This window comes from Volvox carteri (assembly GCF_000143455.1).
Source record: "Volvox carteri f. nagariensis unplaced genomic scaffold VOLCAscaffold_12, whole genome shotgun sequence".
In the NCBI taxonomy this organism is placed as follows: domain Eukaryota; kingdom Viridiplantae; phylum Chlorophyta; class Chlorophyceae; order Chlamydomonadales; family Volvocaceae; genus Volvox; species Volvox carteri.
In genome coordinates, this window is record NW_003307555.1 from 504,873 (window position 1) to 520,768 (window position 15,896).

Below are 15,896 nucleotides of genomic sequence, written 5' to 3' on the forward strand. Positions count from 1 at the left end.
GGCCGCCGCCGCCGCCAAGGTACGCGCTCAGGGTGATTCGCTCCTCGGCGGCACTCGTAAACTGTGGTAAATGCGGCGCCGAGTCGTAACGCCTCACCTCATCGTCGCATTGGCGTCGGCGTCGGCGTGTTATGTCATCCCACATCATCGATAAACATATATACATACACCCACATGTGTGTGTGTACGTGCACGCGTACAGCGGCGTGTGTGGAAAGAGGTCAACAGGATGTCTTAAGGCTTGTCGGTGTTCAGCTCTGATGAACACACTCTTGCCGAGGTGAGGTGGAGAATAACCTCCACGGGAGAGGGCCCCCTTACGGGCCCGTTGTACTGCATAGTACGGCATAGTACGGCGAGCTGGGGAGGGGGGATACGGCGAAGTATAGTACGGCGGGACGTGGCGGGGATGTGTGCGTGTGCATGGCCGCGTGGAATTGCTTCATCAATTTTGCAGGATACATCTCCAGAGAGTACATTCCCTTGAAAGCGGGAAGATGAGGCAACAGGTGAACTTGCGGTTGTCTTCCGTGTGTGCGTGTGCTACACGCGCGGGGGCAGGGGGAGGAGGAAGCTTTTTTAAGGCGAGTATGAGGGTGAGTGTTTTGTTCAACCATCAAAAGAAATGGCCGGAGAGGTGGTGAGGTGACTTTGAAGCTTTTGGGGAAAGTGAAGAAGTTATTCGAGCGGAGGAGGAGGGAGGGGGAGGGAGGGAGAGAGAGAGGAGGAGAGAAAGTACCGCACACGTAGCCGCTCGCTGCGTCAGGTGCCCCCCCAGCGGGGCGTTGCCTAATATGGCATCGAAAGTGAATATGGGTTGGTTGAGGTTATTATTACTACTAGTATTATATTAGTTACTGTTGTGCTGCGGCCAAAACAAAACCGTAAGCCGCACAGCTGCTGTGTCTCTCCGGTTGCGTATGTGTGTGCGTATGTGCGTATGTGTTTTCGAAGGAAGCATCGCGCTTGCGTGTACGAGTGCACGTGGTGAAGGCAGAGATGGAAGGGAACGGAGGAGAGGGGGGTTGAGGTGTTTCCCGGTTTGGATCTGGACGTGGGTGCACCGGAGGTGTTTTTTGAGTGGTGCGCTGTGGAGGTGGTTGTTGGTTGGGAAGGAAATCTGTGTGGAGGAGGGAGGGGGGAAGGGTTGTCGCGGTCGATTAGTGACATGAGCGAGAGGTCTTTGCGAGACGCAGTGCTGCTGGGCGACTCGGCCTGCCGCGGTGTGGGCTCGAAGGACCGGGGGGGCCCCGTGAGAGAGAGAGGGAGCAAGAGAGAAGGAGGGAGCGGGATACATATGAGCGGTGTTGGTCCTTTGCGGTTGGTATCAGTTGTCAGTTTTGCGGTTGGGGTTAGTTGTCAATTTTGGTTTTTTGTTGTTCCATCTCATGTTGGTGGAGTACTTTCCTCTCGCATAATTTCGCAGAACGTTTTGATGTTTCGCAGCTGCGGGGTTGGCCAGAGCGCTGCGAGTCGTCGTGCATGTGCTTCTTACAAAACACTGAGGAATTTGGAAGGTTATCGGCCGTGGCGTTGGCTGCGTTGGCGGCTTCGGCGGTAGCGGCTTAAGCTGGAGGACGCGGTGAAAAGAATAACGTTGGGTTCTTATCCGGGGCATGCGAAGGCGAGGAGAGGACAGGGAGGATGGCTGATCGGCTCCTTTGAGGGCTGCGTTACTACTAAGAGTCTTCTTGGTGGTTGACCGTTAAGAGAACGCAATTCTCGGATTTTGTTTTAGGAAAATGCCAGGATAAGGAATCGCTTGTGCACTTCATCCTGTCTCCTACAGGGCCCATTGTCCGTTGTGATGTGGGGAGCCAGGGGCATGCAGCGCGCTATAAGGCCCCGATTCCAGAGGATTGCGAGGGGGTTTGAGTGTGCTGTCCTCTTTTTGTGTGTCAAGCAAGAGGATGCAACGGGGGGCCGTACACGTCCAAAGCGATCTGGCATCTGGCTATGAGATGAAATGAGTTCTGGGACAGATCACTGCGCAGCGTGATGTGGGGACAAAGTGTTACGGCGCGCGCCCGTGAGCCATTTGCTTGCTGCGGCGGAGGGAGAGGCTGAGGGTTTTCTTGGGCTTACCCAACGGCAGCTGCACATATTGTCCAACGGAAGGTGTTAAACTAGGAACGGGGGTTAAAATGGCGTGCCGCAATTTTGCAGTAAAAAATAAACCGGAAGAGGAAGTGAAAGGGGGAATATACACCTAGTTCATAAAGCCTTACTTAATGTCACGCGTGTATGTGTGTGGGTATGTGTGTATGTGTTGCACCTCACCTTCTGGAGTTATACCCCCCTTAGCCAGATAGGTACTGTGGGTAAAATTCGACAACGCCAGCTGGTCAGCTGGTCTTCATAGTCTGATCCACCTGAAAACCGACAGAAAGCCCCTGTGCATGTGCTGCACAGGCAGCCACATACCCTGCCAAGCTGCTTGCTGTCCCCACAAAGTTTGCACACCTTGCATGTTTCCTCCGTTTGGACGCTGCGCTTGGAAGCTTACGATATTCCTGTCTGATAAACCCCCTCCCTTTTCCATCATAGATACCCAGCTAGCGCTTTCAGATGCCAGTATCCATCCCTATATTATAACGCCGTTGTAGTAATTCTAAGAACGAAAGAATCACTTAGGTTGTGTCCGGTGCGCGTGCTGTGCGTGTGGTTTCGTGCACCGCAGCAACGTCGAGCAGGTCTAGAGGAAAGGACTCTAGGCAAGGGAAAGGGATAGGCAACTCGGTGACAGAGCGGGTTACGGGGAGCTGCATATAGGCTGTTGCGCTTACATACATTGGGGGAAGGGTGAAGAGTGGAGGGTGGAAGCCCAGCCTGACCGTTGATAGAGCCTGGAAGAGAAGAGACGTACATACTTTAATGGGCTATCGTTCGTAGGTACTAGATGTGACACGGGGTAGAAGTAGCGGCGGGCTGGCTTTTGAGGTATGCGTCGGTCATGGCCCTTGGTGCTGCTAGGGGTTCAGGGAGTCAGGATTGAGCCCATCATGCGCCCATCGTCCACCGTACAATTTAAGAGCCATTCCGTTTACACTCCTGTGAAGTTTTTATTGTAGTGATAACTGGGAATATAAGGGAGGCTTGTATTAGCTGGTTGGCGTTGTTCATACCTTGAACCGCCGAGTTCGCGACCACGCCTTAAACGGGTTCCAAACCTTCTTGTTCTTAAATTTTATACATTTCGCCTATTCATTGAGCCATCTTGTAGCGATCCTTAGCGCAATCACCAAACAAAACTGACGGCAACTCTCGCATGAGCAGCTCGCTCCACCAGCTGCGGCTGGCATCATGCCGAGAATGCTCAACATCTTATATACACGTCTTACGTCCTAGTAATAGATGCCATCTGGTCGTGGGCCGCCGCGACTTCCAACATCAGCGATTGCATAGAGCGAAAGTAGCCGGCAATGATGCCGCAGCTGTATATCCACCAAGCGATGAAGGCGCTGGTAGCCTTGGACCTTCAACTAGGGATCATCCAGACCCAGCCTTGAGAGAAAGCCTCGGGAGGGAGTGCTCCGGACAGCCCGCGAAACAGCCTTCGGCGAACATTTCCCAGGTGGGAGTTGCGCCATAAGTCTGAATCAATTCGTGTCTTTTTCGGGCCGAAACACAAGCGCCTTACAAACGCTGTGGCGGTGGCTTCCATTACAGCTGCACCTGCTCTCAAGGTTTCTTAAACCCCTCCGTGTCCTTCAAACCCGGCCCTGATGCACCGCAACCAATCCGGTCCGCTTCCTCCTTTCCTCCGAAACCACCGACAGGAGGGCCTGCCAAAGGTTCCATGGGGGCTGGGCAAGGTCTTTCAGGTGCGCCGCCAAGCGCCTGCGTAGAGCAGCTCTGATGCCGCATAGCAAGGCTACTTTTAAGTCCCGCTCGCGTTTCCCCCTCGAGTGCCTTCCAGTGTTTTCCCGCCCCGGTGCCTACCCCCTGCCGCAGAAGCTCAGGTCCACAGCCGGCCGCGCAATTAGAAACCTTGCTATTACCCAAACGTGTTCACTGCTATCTTATAATAAGATAATAAGATGAGTGCATCGTTTCCAAACGGACCTCGGATTGTTCCCTTTTGAAAGTCCTCGCAAATCCAAAATTGAACAACGTAATGCCACATCGCGGCACGCAGCACCACACCGTTACCCCGCCTACTCGCCTTTTCCTTGCCGACCTCCTTCCCACTCTCCCTGCCATCCGCCCTGTTCTCCCACCCTACTCACTGCCGTGTATCACTATTGTGTGTCCTGTGGTTTGCCCGCTTCCGCTTCCTCAGCACTTGGCCTGCTCGGTACCCGTCCCTAAACACGGCTTCGTTCGCCTGCCTCGCCCTGCCCCATCTCATTCACATCCATCGCCGACCACACCGTCCCCTCCGTCCCGTCCCGTCCCCGCTCCTTTTCAACCCTGAACGCGTGCAGGTCATGACGCTCTGGCTGCTAGCCTACATCATCATCGGCCACGTCATCGTACCGCTCATCCTCAGCTGCCTCGGCGTTGACCGGTTGGAGTTGACCGTACGAAGCCATGCCGTGCTGCACCTCTGCCTGGACCTCTCCCAGCTCATCATCACACTCAGCATCCTCTGGTCTTGTCTTCGCGAGTTCCGCCCGCTCAGCTTGGGTCTCTTTCCTGTGCGCCTCCGCGGGCTTTGGCCATTGGCCGTAGTGCTGTGCTGCGCCTCCTTTCCTCTCGTCGACTGGCTGGCACACCAAAGCATGGGCTGGTTTCCTTTCGAGCCTGACGCGAGCTGGGCTTCGAACCTTGAGCATTCGCTGTCGGTCGGCGACTGGGTTACGAACGTGGTGTATTTTAGCGTGGTGTCGTTGTGCGCGCCGATTTGGGAAGAGGCGATTTTCCGTGGGTTTCTGTTAACTTCGTTGGCGCGCTACATGCCGACGCCGGCGGCAGTAGCGGTGAGTTCTGTGGTGTTTGCGTCGTGTCACTTTCGCATGCAGACGTTCCTGCCGCTGCTCGTCCTGGGGGTGGTCTTTTCGGGTGTGTTTATCCGGACTAAAAACCTGATTCCGCCCATCCTGTTGCACAGCGCCTGGAACATGTATGTGCTGGTAACGCTCGTGCTGCGACCCGGGTAATGGAGAATGGGTATTCCCGGGAGCGAGGCGGTTTGAGAGGGCGGACGGGGTTTCTGGGTGTGATAGGAGGAGAAGAGGGTGAACGGGCCGAGTTGGATGCATTGGGGTGCTATGGAATAAGCGCCGACTCAGACCCAGATGAAGGACCCAGATGGGACTCAGCCTGAGAGAAATGAAGGGGGGGTGTAATGGCTTCCTCGGGAATTGGGTCGGGTGAAAAAGGGGCCGAACAGATTCTGTGAGGAGAGGGTTTTGCTGCTAGGTTGGGAAGTAGGGAAGAATTTCAGGATTAGTGTGTCTGGGTGGGATTTGGGGTTCGGACAGGGTGATTGTGGAATGATCTTTTGGTACACCACCGTGTGTTTCTTGTGATTGCAGTGTCCTGGTGAGTTTTATGTGTGCGCCATTGTCTACTAACTTGTGGATGTTAGGCTGTGCGCCTCTGGCTTGCGTGGATCTATTACACCTCTCTGGGTAATGCAACGGAGGTCTGACATACACACATTCTCTAGTACGTACTATCCGTTGTCGCGACAATGGGTCGCGCACGTTTCATTGCAATGGGTCGCGCCAACCTTGTGCAGGATTAAAACAAAAATGGCTTGTAACAATTTGCCATGTCCGGCTTTATTTTTGTGCTGGTAGCTGCTGATAATGTATTGCTAGGTTATTTGGATTTCCAATCGGAGGGGGGAGGGACTGTGCACAAACCATGCTCGGCAGGTCAGTCGCCTTATTGATGTATATATACACGTCATATCCCATCCCCTGACAGGGAGTTATTAGGCAGTTGCCCTTTTAGTACGGTTCCGATGTTGATATGCCAAAACCGCGTACGTAATCAAGTCAGGTCAGGACTCTCTGCTCAATGTCAGATGTGCATACGGGCAGCGACATGCCAACGTACCAGCCACTTCACGACCATTAATGAAGCCGCATAGACCTTTCCACCACTGTCTTGACTCTATCATCAGATCATCAGACAAGACGCGGTTAAACCGCAGGACACAGACGACCTCACCCTCGTATAGGAAATCCAGCATCGTTATGAAGTGTGGACTAACAAGCTAATAATAGGCTTGGAGCTGCAGTACTTGTATATAAATGTCTCGATATGGAAATGTCTTCCTCTCGTGTCTCTCGGCGTCAGGCGTATAACTTCCCTCTATACACACACAGCTTGGCTAATAGCAGCTATAGCCGCCACTCACAAAATTGCTAGTATTCACGCCCGCAGCTGCTAGGTCGGCGGGTAGCTTGTACTGGGGAGAACAGCTATACAACATCTCCGCAGCACGGTCCCCAAACCACGCACCATGCTATTAGGTGACTTAGGCGACGTATTCAATTCTAACACCTCCATCGGCTGCATACGGACGAATAACCACATCGCAGGTTTTGCACTCTGTCGACGTCAACATGCAAGGTACACAAAAATTAGCGGTCCATCCCCGTGTCGGCTCCCCCCCATGTGAAACCGAAGCCGCCCCATCCAAGCCATGCTGCTTCAGAGGATATACAGTAAGGCCTCAGTCGCGCACAAGCGATCGGCTGCGGCTTCGTGACCGCTCCCGAACCCCCAGTGGCCGGGAACGTTCTCGGACAGGCGACCTCCTCAGGAGTGGTGACGCGGACCGCTCTCGAATTGGACTCGGGCTACGAGGACGAAGATCTAAGGGCGGGCTGTCCCGGCGCGGGGAAGACCTGCACCCGGGACATGAGGCCATCCCGTCCAGTGTGCATGTGTTGTGTGTTTTTGTCACACCATGGTCGCAAAAAAACCTCCATAGAGAAGCAGACAGGTCGCACTGATGGCATTTATATATATAATACATATAATAAAATAAATAATAATTTGTAATAATAGATAATAAATATATTACGTATGTGGGAACACGTTACGTGGGACACACTGCCGCTCCCAGCGGACGGCATAAGGGAACAATGGTCCGACAGGCCCCAAATCGGAAGCGTCCAAAGGTAATTCGCACAAGTAATGTGCAAAGCAGCGCGCTCAGGGCACGAGACCCTGTTGAAGTTTTGCTAGGCACGCGGAGGCTTTGTCACCGACCGAATCACTCCCGTCTTACCGGCGCGGCGGACTTGGGCTGCGACGGCGGATCGGGCTCGGGGACCGCCGGCGGATGGGGCTCAGCGAGCGCCGTAGTACGGGGCTTGGGCTGCGGCGCCGTAGTACGGGGCTTGGACTCCGGCGGCGCGGCGGACTGACCCGGCGGTAAGGGCTAGGCGACCGGCGGCGCGGCGGGCTACATGCACAGGGAGGGGAGGCAGCCCAGCCCAAAGAGCGTCTCAGACCACGTTGCTGGCTGTAAGATTCAACATTCATTCGAGTACATTGGAGGTGCTCCGAGAAGAGTAACGCGGACCAGAGCGCGCGGAGGATAAGACCTCCCAGACATCGCGGCACGTTGCTCTCTCGTGTGGCGCTTCGTGCTCAAGCGGACGAGGGAGGACGATGATGGTCCACCACGTAACCGCACTAAAAATGATTTACTGCCCATAATCCCCTCCAATGGCTTTTACGGACACCCCCGCACTTGTGCGGAACTTGTAACTTGTAACTTTAAACCACGCACCGGCGACCGCAGGCCATCCTGGAAACGTGTTCTCGGGTGGTGATGTTTTTTATCCCCATAAACTGCAAACTGCAAATCATGTAGGGCTTACAGCATTACATCGACTCACCTGCGGCGAAAGTCATCAAAGCGGTCCACTGGCGGGCCTCCGCGGAACCCGCCGCGTCCGGGCGGCGGGCCGCGGTTGCGAGAAATCTCCACCCGCTGCCAACAGTGAAACGGAAAGCACGACAAGTAGGAAGACGGTTGAGGAACATGTAGCGGGCTGCATACGTACCCAAACGTACCCAGTCAGCACCTCTTAATCAAGAAGCAACAGAGGGAAGCAAACAACTCAGCCAGGAAGGCTGAAAACAAGGTGTTGTAAAGGAACGCTAGCAGATGCATGTGCACACGTTCATAGCCCCCAAACGTTTCTACTCCGCCATCCGTAACAAGCCATCCGTAACAAGAGCAGCATCATGATAAAGGGGTCGCAGGAAAGGCCGTTGAAGGTTGTAATATTGTTGCAAGTATTGCTAGCTATGGGTCGTTAGGACTCTTTGAGCTTCACCCAGCCTCACCCAGCCTTTAAAGCCATCCAGCGCCCGGACTGCGTCATCCGCATCTCGGGCGTCGTCCATCTCAATGAACGCTGTGCGGCGAACGCAACAAGTGAAGATTGGGGAAGAGTGGGGCGCGTGTTTTGTCGTGCGGGTTGCACAGATATTGCGAAGGCACGGGATCAGCTGACATCCAACCCCCGTCAAGGCATTGCATCAGGCTGAGTGCGGCTACACCGCGCCGAACTGTGGCCAGAATAGTAGGTCCTACACGCATGGCCAATGGCTTCTATGGCAACCGAGCGAATTGGAAGGCCTACTGATAGCTGTGTCATGTCGCGACACCCCTTCCCCCGCGCGCGGCGTGTCGGACATTGGCCCGGCTCACTGCGGCGCAAGTAACGTGGTCGCTGGTAGTGCCGGCGCGATTGCAACCAACGGCGAACAGACGGTGTGCGACGGTGCGGCTGGGGCGACGCAGGTGTGATGGCGTGGGGACGAAGATGATGGCCGATGGAAGGTGAGGCGACAGGACGGTGGGCGTGACGATGAAGCTATAGACGTGGGCGAGGTGCATTTGGAAAGGTAGGTGGCGTAGATGGTGGGGCAAAAGTATGGCGATGGCAGCATCGACGCCGACGAGAAGCGACAGTCGGTGAATGAGGAGGAGGGGTTGGAGATCGTCGGAGCGATGAAGAGGATTAAAAAAGGCGGTGTTGAGATGTGGAACGCCGGCGACGGCGGTCACAGTTCAACTGCATGTGCAGTTGCACAGGCGGCAGGTAAAGGACGCAGGCAACGGGCGGTCAGTCTACGAAACTGAAGATCGACGAGTTAACTATTGAGCTTGGCTGGCACGCAGGGTAGCGCTTCCCCATTTTAAGTAGACGATTCAGAAGATTCTTCTCCAAACCCAAGTGGCCACCGGCACTGCACAGCCCGTAACATCATGAAGCTCACCAAATCCTACATGAAACGGGAGTGAGAACATCAGTTACCAAAAAGAGAGAGAGAAAGAGGCGCCTTCAATCGGTCAGTCCAAGAACACAGTTCTACCTGGCGGTTTCCGGGCGACCCATACACTCCGTAATCTCCCAAACCTCACGAACTCCGCCTCAAGTTCCTCCTCACGCAGGCTGGAATGCAAGTTACCTGAACGACATTCATGCTGTCAGGAATCACGTTCACATGCATCCACCGAATAGCAAAAAACATCACTCACCGATGTATATTCTCGCCATCGCAATTACCTTACAAGATTAGTTTATATTTCAAGCGTAGCGCACTCGCACTTCAGGTACGTTGCTGTAACGCCAAGACGCGTCGGAGCAGTTAAGTACAGTTTCAGAAACGCATCGTTTTAGTAGTCGTATTTAAATAGTATTCATACACTTGGTGCAGTTATTATGAAGAAAACACAGCGGTTGTACGGTTCCGAGGTGGTTCTGGAGCCTTATCCAGGCACTTCTCATGTCAGGCTGCAACTCTCACACCCTGAAATGCTGAGGGCTAATAGATCGACGCCGAAATGCCCTCCTCCTTCTTGGACCAAGAAGAGGACGTGCCCCTAAGTCCAGAGCAGTTAGCAGCCAAACTCCGCAAATTCGAGGGCTATAAAGAAGACTTCGCTGCTGACATAAAACGCCTTGAGGAACGGCGTCAACGGCTGCAGGACGACTTAAGCGAGTATTCGCAGCTGGTCGAGCGGGTGGAGAAACTTATCACGGCAAGACCGTGTGGTTGGTGCTATGGGAACTCTTCTGCATGCGTGCTGTTCGTTCAGGGCCCACTTTTTCGCAAACTCACTCCCTGGCTCCGCTACCGTACCTGTCAACTTCTTGGGTTGGGCTCACGAACCCCGGCGTTTGGGCTATGTTGGCAGGATATATTAGTAGCTTCAGTTCCCTACAACCGTTCGCCCATCTGGTGGCAAACCCGCACGAGACCTGTCTCACTGCAGGATGGGACCTCTGGCTTTGAAACACGAGTAGACGTGGGCTGCGACGTGACTGTGGCTGCCCGTGTGCCGGACTGCAAGCGCATATTTGTGGCAATTGGACTGGGCTTCCATGTCGAGTTGGAGCTGGCGGAGGTGTCGGCGCTGGTGACGCCTCGCTGCAAGCACCTTGAAGGTCTTGTTGTTGAGGTGGACAGAAAGCTCTCGGACGCGCGCAGTTGCGCTCATGCGTTTGACTCTTCACTGCAGCTGCTAAAAGCTGGTGAAGAGTGACCTAGATTGCAGGATTTGGGGGGAGGAGAAACGTGCAATCGCCAAATATAATTATAGCGGAACAGGTCATGGCGTACTATCGTGCAGCCGCCTCTCTCCCATACTTGGGGACATCCGTCCTCCGGTTAGCTCCTAACAGGCGAACATTTGGCTGTCGAGCCAACTAGCTGATGTCAATTACAAATTTGTAAAGCTTCCGTATCTAACTGCTATTGCACTCTTCGTTGCAACGACACAACGAGCGAAACGGCAAGCCGGGACCCACAATTGAGAAGTGCCCAAATGAATACGTGTTTGGTTTAACTGGATGTCAACTTGAACCATATCATGTAGCTGTAGATAATGGCGCGCACACGTACTTGTGGATGGGCCGTGTTTCTTTTGACCACGTTGGGATTCTTAAATTTTGCAACATGTAATGGATCAATTATTCATGAAGCTTTGCAGCAAATTTTTGGTTCTTCACAGACGCCAGCTGCAGAAGCTGAGTTGATGGCATTACTCAATGTTGCAGTTGACATGCCCCGGTTTAAAATTGATGGTGCAAAATACAAAGTTCCTGAACTCGACGAGCCTGGAGCTGTGGACTTTGCGAAACAGTTGATTGCTATGGCTGCTGCGGGCAACGACTGTTCTTCTGAGTGGATCGCTGCCATCCGCAGTTTCTTCACCTCAAATGTCGCAAACATGACTACAAAATCACCGAATGTTTTCGGGAAACGTCAGGCTTTCCCAGCTCTTCGCCGAATGATCCTAGCCCAGCTGGTCAAGGCCTGGGTTACACGTATGCAACGGCAGCTGCCAGGACAGATTGAGGAGGGGCTGCAACAAATGTTTCTGGAGGTGAGCTTAACGCTCCAAAACACGTGGACCACTAGTCCTTCCCCCTACAACCTCACGTCCAGCTGAGCTTGACTGACCTGCGCAAGCACGCATATCCACAAGCAATCCCAGCGCGCTCTGCGTTGCACCCCTTACACTTCCCGCCGCCGTCCCCCTTTCTCATCTACTTTTCCCGCAACCCATGTCCCCCGCTGCCGTCCCCCCAATCAAAGCTGATATGAAGCTGTGGGGGACAGCAGCGAGGTGGATAGCAGGCGGGGTTAGGTGGTATGTGTACACTTTGAAGCACGCGCCATTACGGCTTCCCCTTTTCCTAGGACCCTAGCTTCGCGTGTCCGTGCGCTGTCCGGGCCGCGGCCTCTTCTTCGCCATGTTGCTGCTGTTGCTGCAGCTGCGACTGCGACTGCTGCTGCTGCTGCTGTTGCTGTTGCCCAGCCCCGCCTCCTCCCCTTCCCCTTTCTCCCAGCTTTACGAGGCTCACCGGGTGGTGGCCATCCGTAAGGGCATTATGGAGTACTTCCACATCTCCAAGGCGGGGGGCACCAGCTGGTGCCATGCGGCGAGTGAGCCCGTCTCCATTGGGATTTGGGAAGTCCGAATTTGGGAAGAGCTGATTTGGGTTTTTGTTGGAGAGTAGTTTGGAAGGAGTTGGGGGCAGAAGGGAAAAAAGGAAAGGTGGTGGAAAGTGGCGGGGAGGCTATGAGCGGAGGGATCGGAGGACTGATAGTGGGATTGGCAACAAGAACGAGATCGCCCAACCCGGGCTTCCGCCAAAGGCGAATGTGGACATGAAAAAGCAAGCAGAGATCGTTGTGGTAGACGTCCTTGCTTTAAACGTCCTCGGGGCTGTTCTCGGCCCTATCTACCTGCCTGTCTGCCTGCCTCTCTGTCTATCATAACCATCAGCCCGCCCGCCTATCTGTAGTTGCAAACACGTGAACGGGCTTCCGGCGTATCTGCCAACCAACCTGCCCGTGCCCGGATCTGCTCGTGCCCGGATCTGCCCGTGCCCGGATCTGCCCGTGCCCGGATCTGCTCGTGCCCGGATCTGCCCGTGCCCGGATCTGCTCGTGCCCGGATCTGCTCGTCCGTGTCCGCGCAGAAAACAACGGATGTCGCGCACAGATCTACGACTCGGCGTACATTTGTCAGATCAGTCAGTTCGATGACCGAGTTCGGTGGCTGAATAACAACTTCCACGTGCGGCGCACCGGTCGGGGTGCCAGGTGGGTGGGTGGGTGTGGTGGTGGGGAAGGTGCGTGTGTGTATGTGTCTGTGTGTGTGTCTGTGTGCGTGTGTGGGTGTGGGTGTGTGGGTGTCAGGGGGAAAGGTGAGTGTGCGTGTCTGTTTGTGTGTGTGGGGTGGTGGTGGTAGAAGGGAGGAAGAGAACGTTTTGGGGTTTTAATGACCTGAGCTGCGGGCAGGGGCTGGTTAGGCCCCTGGATAACTGCCACATATTCCCGAGGTAAGGCAATGAGTTCGGAGCCATGTCCAGAAGTAGTCCGGACACAGAAACAGATGGCAGGGGGTCAAATCACGGCAAAGACCCATACAATCCTTTAGACCTCACCTTCCACCCAAACCCCGCCCCAAACCCGGCTCCTTTCCCCGATTTTGCTGTGTTGCCTAATTTGTCTCGGCCCCCATGAATTCTTAAACTTTTGAATTCAGCCCCTGTTACCGGTTTCCCCCCGCGCATTGACTTGTCACCAGTTTGCGGCTATTTGGACAGTGGACTGTCAGACAGTTGTTTCCCCGTCTCGACTTTCCTTAACACGTAATATATAACACGTATCTCTCACTCCCTCACGTTCTCTTTTCTCCCCTCCCTTTTTTTGACCTTCCGCCCTCTTCCTCTCTGTTTTCCCACCGCCCTCCCCCCCCCCCCGCACTACCCGCGCGAGCAGGTGGGGGAGCTGGGGTCGCGCCAAGCGCGTCACCAATCTGACCTCCTGCGCCCAGCGCCACGAGTTTGCTGCGCTGATGGGCTACCAGTACTTTTCCAACGAGTACACGCTGCACGAGGGCTTCGAGGACCCGGCCAATGTGGGTATATGCCACCAGTTCTTTAATGTCATACTCATAAGGTGAGGGCAAGGGGGGGGAGAGGGGAGAGAAAAGGTAAATAATCGGGAGGAGGATGAGGGGGAAGGAGGAGAGGGAGGGATATTTTTCATGCCTTGCAATTAAAAAAAAGAAGCAAAGAATCGACTGCCCTCGTTGGTTGGTTTGGTTTGGTTTGGTGTTTGATAACCTGGGCCCTACCTGGGGTGCATGGCCGCCTTTTGCTTGCGGTGCCGTACGGTCCTTATGATTTCCCCTAGGAGCTCCCTATTTCCCTTTTTCCCGATTCCCCCTTCCCCTAATCTCTCCTTCCTTGCCCGGCCCTCCCCTTCCCCTTCCCCTCCCCCCCCACCTTTTATAACTTCAGACACCCTCACAAGCGGCTGCTGTCCCACCTCAAGTTCGTTGTGTTGCAAATGAAGTGGGACTACCGGAATAACGACCTCTTCAACCGAACGTTCTGGGGTACCGACTCCGAGTTCTGGGACCAGTTTGGACCCGTGTTGGTCGACAATTACATGCTGCGGTGGGAAGGGAAGGGAAGGGAAGGGGGGAAGGGAAGGGAAGGGAAGGGGGGAAATCTGGGGGGGAGTTGAGGAGAGTCCAGTGGGGGGGTAATGGGGAGTTATTTGCAAACCGGAGGGAGAGGGAAGGGGTGGGTGGTGGAGAGGTGGGAGGTGGAAAAGGGCGGGGGGAAGGCAAAGGGGGACGGGGAAAGAGAGGAGGGGGTGGATGGAGGAGGGGGAGGAATGGGAGGAGGAGGAGGAGTAAGGGTTTCTGTGCACGGTTGCACAGAAGCGAACGAAAAAGGCTCCGATTTCCCGCCCTCCCTTATCCCTCTTGTCCCCTCTCCCTTCCCCTCTCCCTTCCCGTTTCCCCCCAATACACAAAACACACACACACGCACATGTGTTGCGTGTCTTTAGCGGCATGTTGGGTGAGACGGTGTACCACGCGCCTATTGGTTCCTTGGGCGCGGAGGAGATCGCGCGAGCGAGAGCCATTCTTCAACAGGTGCGTGTGTACGTGTACGTACTGGGGGGTAGAATCAGCCATTCTGCAACAGGCCGATGTTTCGGTATGGTATGAGACGGAGGGCGCGGGGGCGGGGGTAACCATGTGATTTGACAGAAGCAAAGAATCCAGGTGGTGACGGGGGGAGGGGGGAGGAAGGGGCGGAGGCGGGTGCGGTTGTGGGCGGGTGCAGCACGCAAAAGGAAGGGTAGGGAGGAGGCGAGCGGGCGGGCGAGGGGGGAAAGGTACGCCGTATGATTTGCAGGAGGCGGGGAGAAGCGGGCTACAGGGCTTAGAACGTTGGGCCGCTCTCCTCGTTGCTCGGTTTAGATTGCGACTTGATTCCCACATTTGGGGGGCCTAACAAACTGGTTTTGAGCTCCTCCAACCAACAACCACTAACAACTAACTATTAACGCCACCATCGACACCCACACAAGCACCTCGCCCTTGTCATGGGCTGCGCTGTGTGCGGTTCCCTCTCTTTCTCCCTTGTTTTGTGAAACCTTCCTCTTTCTCCCCCCCGCCCATACCCTGCTCACCCGCCCGCACCTGTGCTGTACGAATTTTGCCGTACCGTGTATGGTAACCGTATTTGCAGTACGATTTGATTATTGACCTTGAGGAGGGACATGACGCGGTGGACCAGCTTATTGAGCTCGGAGTGGGCTGGCCGCACACCCTGAGGGAGGTGCGTGTTGTGTACGTGTTTATGTATGTATGGCTTGGGCGGCAATGGGTGTGCGGTGCAATGCCTTCAACACGTGAGCGCGCGCGCGTGTGTGTGTGGTGGGGGGAGACATAACACATGTACGGGAAATACGGAGGTGGGAATGCTGAGGTTTGGAATAGAGGATGAGAGAGCCGTCCCCAAAACGCCGCCACGGCATCCTCGCATCCAAGCTAGGTAAGGCTAAGGCCGAGAAGATTTGTTTTGTGTTTTGTTGTGAGATCGGTTTTTCTTATGCAACTGGGCATGAGTGCGGGTTGAGCGAGGAGGCGAAAGGTATTTGGATCATCCTTCTGTCGTACAGCAATATCGTGCGGTTCTCTTTTCGTATACATCCTTCAGTTGCTATGAGGGGAAGAGGATTTATCTGCTACACCCTCTTCTTCCTACACACACCATGACATGTATATACATACATACATACATACATGCACTGTGCTGCGCGGAGGCGGTGGACATCACGACCTAATGGTCAAGCGGACGCGGCGGGAGCTGGAGTTTAGGGGATAAGGGGATAGGGTGTCGAGGCGCGGAGGGGGGATTTGAGGTGGTGGGGGTGGTAGGGAGGTCGAGAGGGAGGTTGAGGGGAAAGGTTGCGAGGGGGGCGGGATCAGGGATGGGGCTTGGGGGGGTGCCGCGCAAGGGGACATGGGGGAGGGAGGGTGTATTTGCCTGGGGGAGCCGTACCGGCGGAGGGGGGGGAGACCGGGGAAAGGGCGGGGAGAGCCGGGGGGGGAGGGGAAGAGGCAGAGAGAGCACCAAGAGGATGTAGGG

At 55.0% G+C, this 15,896-nt stretch overlaps 4 protein-coding genes across 4 annotated transcripts in view; 3 read left to right on the forward strand and 1 right to left on the reverse strand.

Annotated features, from left to right (window-relative positions):
* Positions 1–3,071: 3,071 nt before the first annotated feature.
* VOLCADRAFT_80447 (uncharacterized protein) lies at positions 3,072–5,102 on the forward strand (the record flags this gene model as incomplete). The annotated part of the gene is made up of 3 exons (XM_002948884.1): positions 3,072–3,574; positions 3,780–3,824; positions 4,428–5,102. Exons 1-3 carry the CDS (start codon positions 3,269–3,271, stop codon positions 5,100–5,102), a joined length of 1,026 nt encoding a protein of 341 aa, XP_002948930.1. The 5' UTR covers positions 3,072–3,268.
* A 1,656-nt stretch (positions 5,103–6,758) lies between these two features.
* On the reverse strand, positions 6,759–9,482 carry VOLCADRAFT_89297 (uncharacterized protein; the record flags this gene model as incomplete). Its single annotated transcript, XM_002948988.1, has 6 exons — positions 6,759–6,806; positions 7,193–7,282; positions 7,333–7,369; positions 7,809–7,903; positions 8,263–8,333; positions 9,464–9,482. The coding sequence occupies 6 exons, from the start codon at positions 9,480–9,482 to the stop codon at positions 6,759–6,761; spliced, it is 360 nt and encodes a 119-aa protein (XP_002949034.1).
* Positions 9,483–9,745: 263 nt separating this feature from the next.
* Positions 9,746–10,675, forward strand: VOLCADRAFT_104116 (uncharacterized protein). Its single transcript, XM_002948885.1, has 2 exons — positions 9,746–9,967; positions 10,202–10,675. Exons 1-2 carry the CDS (start codon positions 9,770–9,772, stop codon positions 10,469–10,471), a joined length of 468 nt encoding a protein of 155 aa, XP_002948931.1. The 5' UTR covers positions 9,746–9,769; the 3' UTR covers positions 10,472–10,675.
* Positions 10,676–10,846: 171 nt separating this feature from the next.
* The window catches only part of VOLCADRAFT_104117 (uncharacterized protein), an 8,547-nt gene continuing 3,497 nt past the window's right edge, over positions 10,847–15,896 (forward strand). The window contains exons 1-7 of the mRNA XM_002948886.1: positions 10,847–11,314; positions 11,781–11,877; positions 12,417–12,540; positions 13,222–13,401; positions 13,746–13,904; positions 14,305–14,392; positions 14,994–15,083. Of these exons, the coding sequence (XP_002948932.1) occupies positions 10,964–11,314; positions 11,781–11,877; positions 12,417–12,540; positions 13,222–13,401; positions 13,746–13,904; positions 14,305–14,392; positions 14,994–15,083 (1,089 nt within the window). The 5' untranslated portion in view covers positions 10,847–10,963. The remainder of the gene's footprint in view (positions 11,315–11,780; positions 11,878–12,416; positions 12,541–13,221; positions 13,402–13,745; positions 13,905–14,304; positions 14,393–14,993; positions 15,084–15,896) is intronic.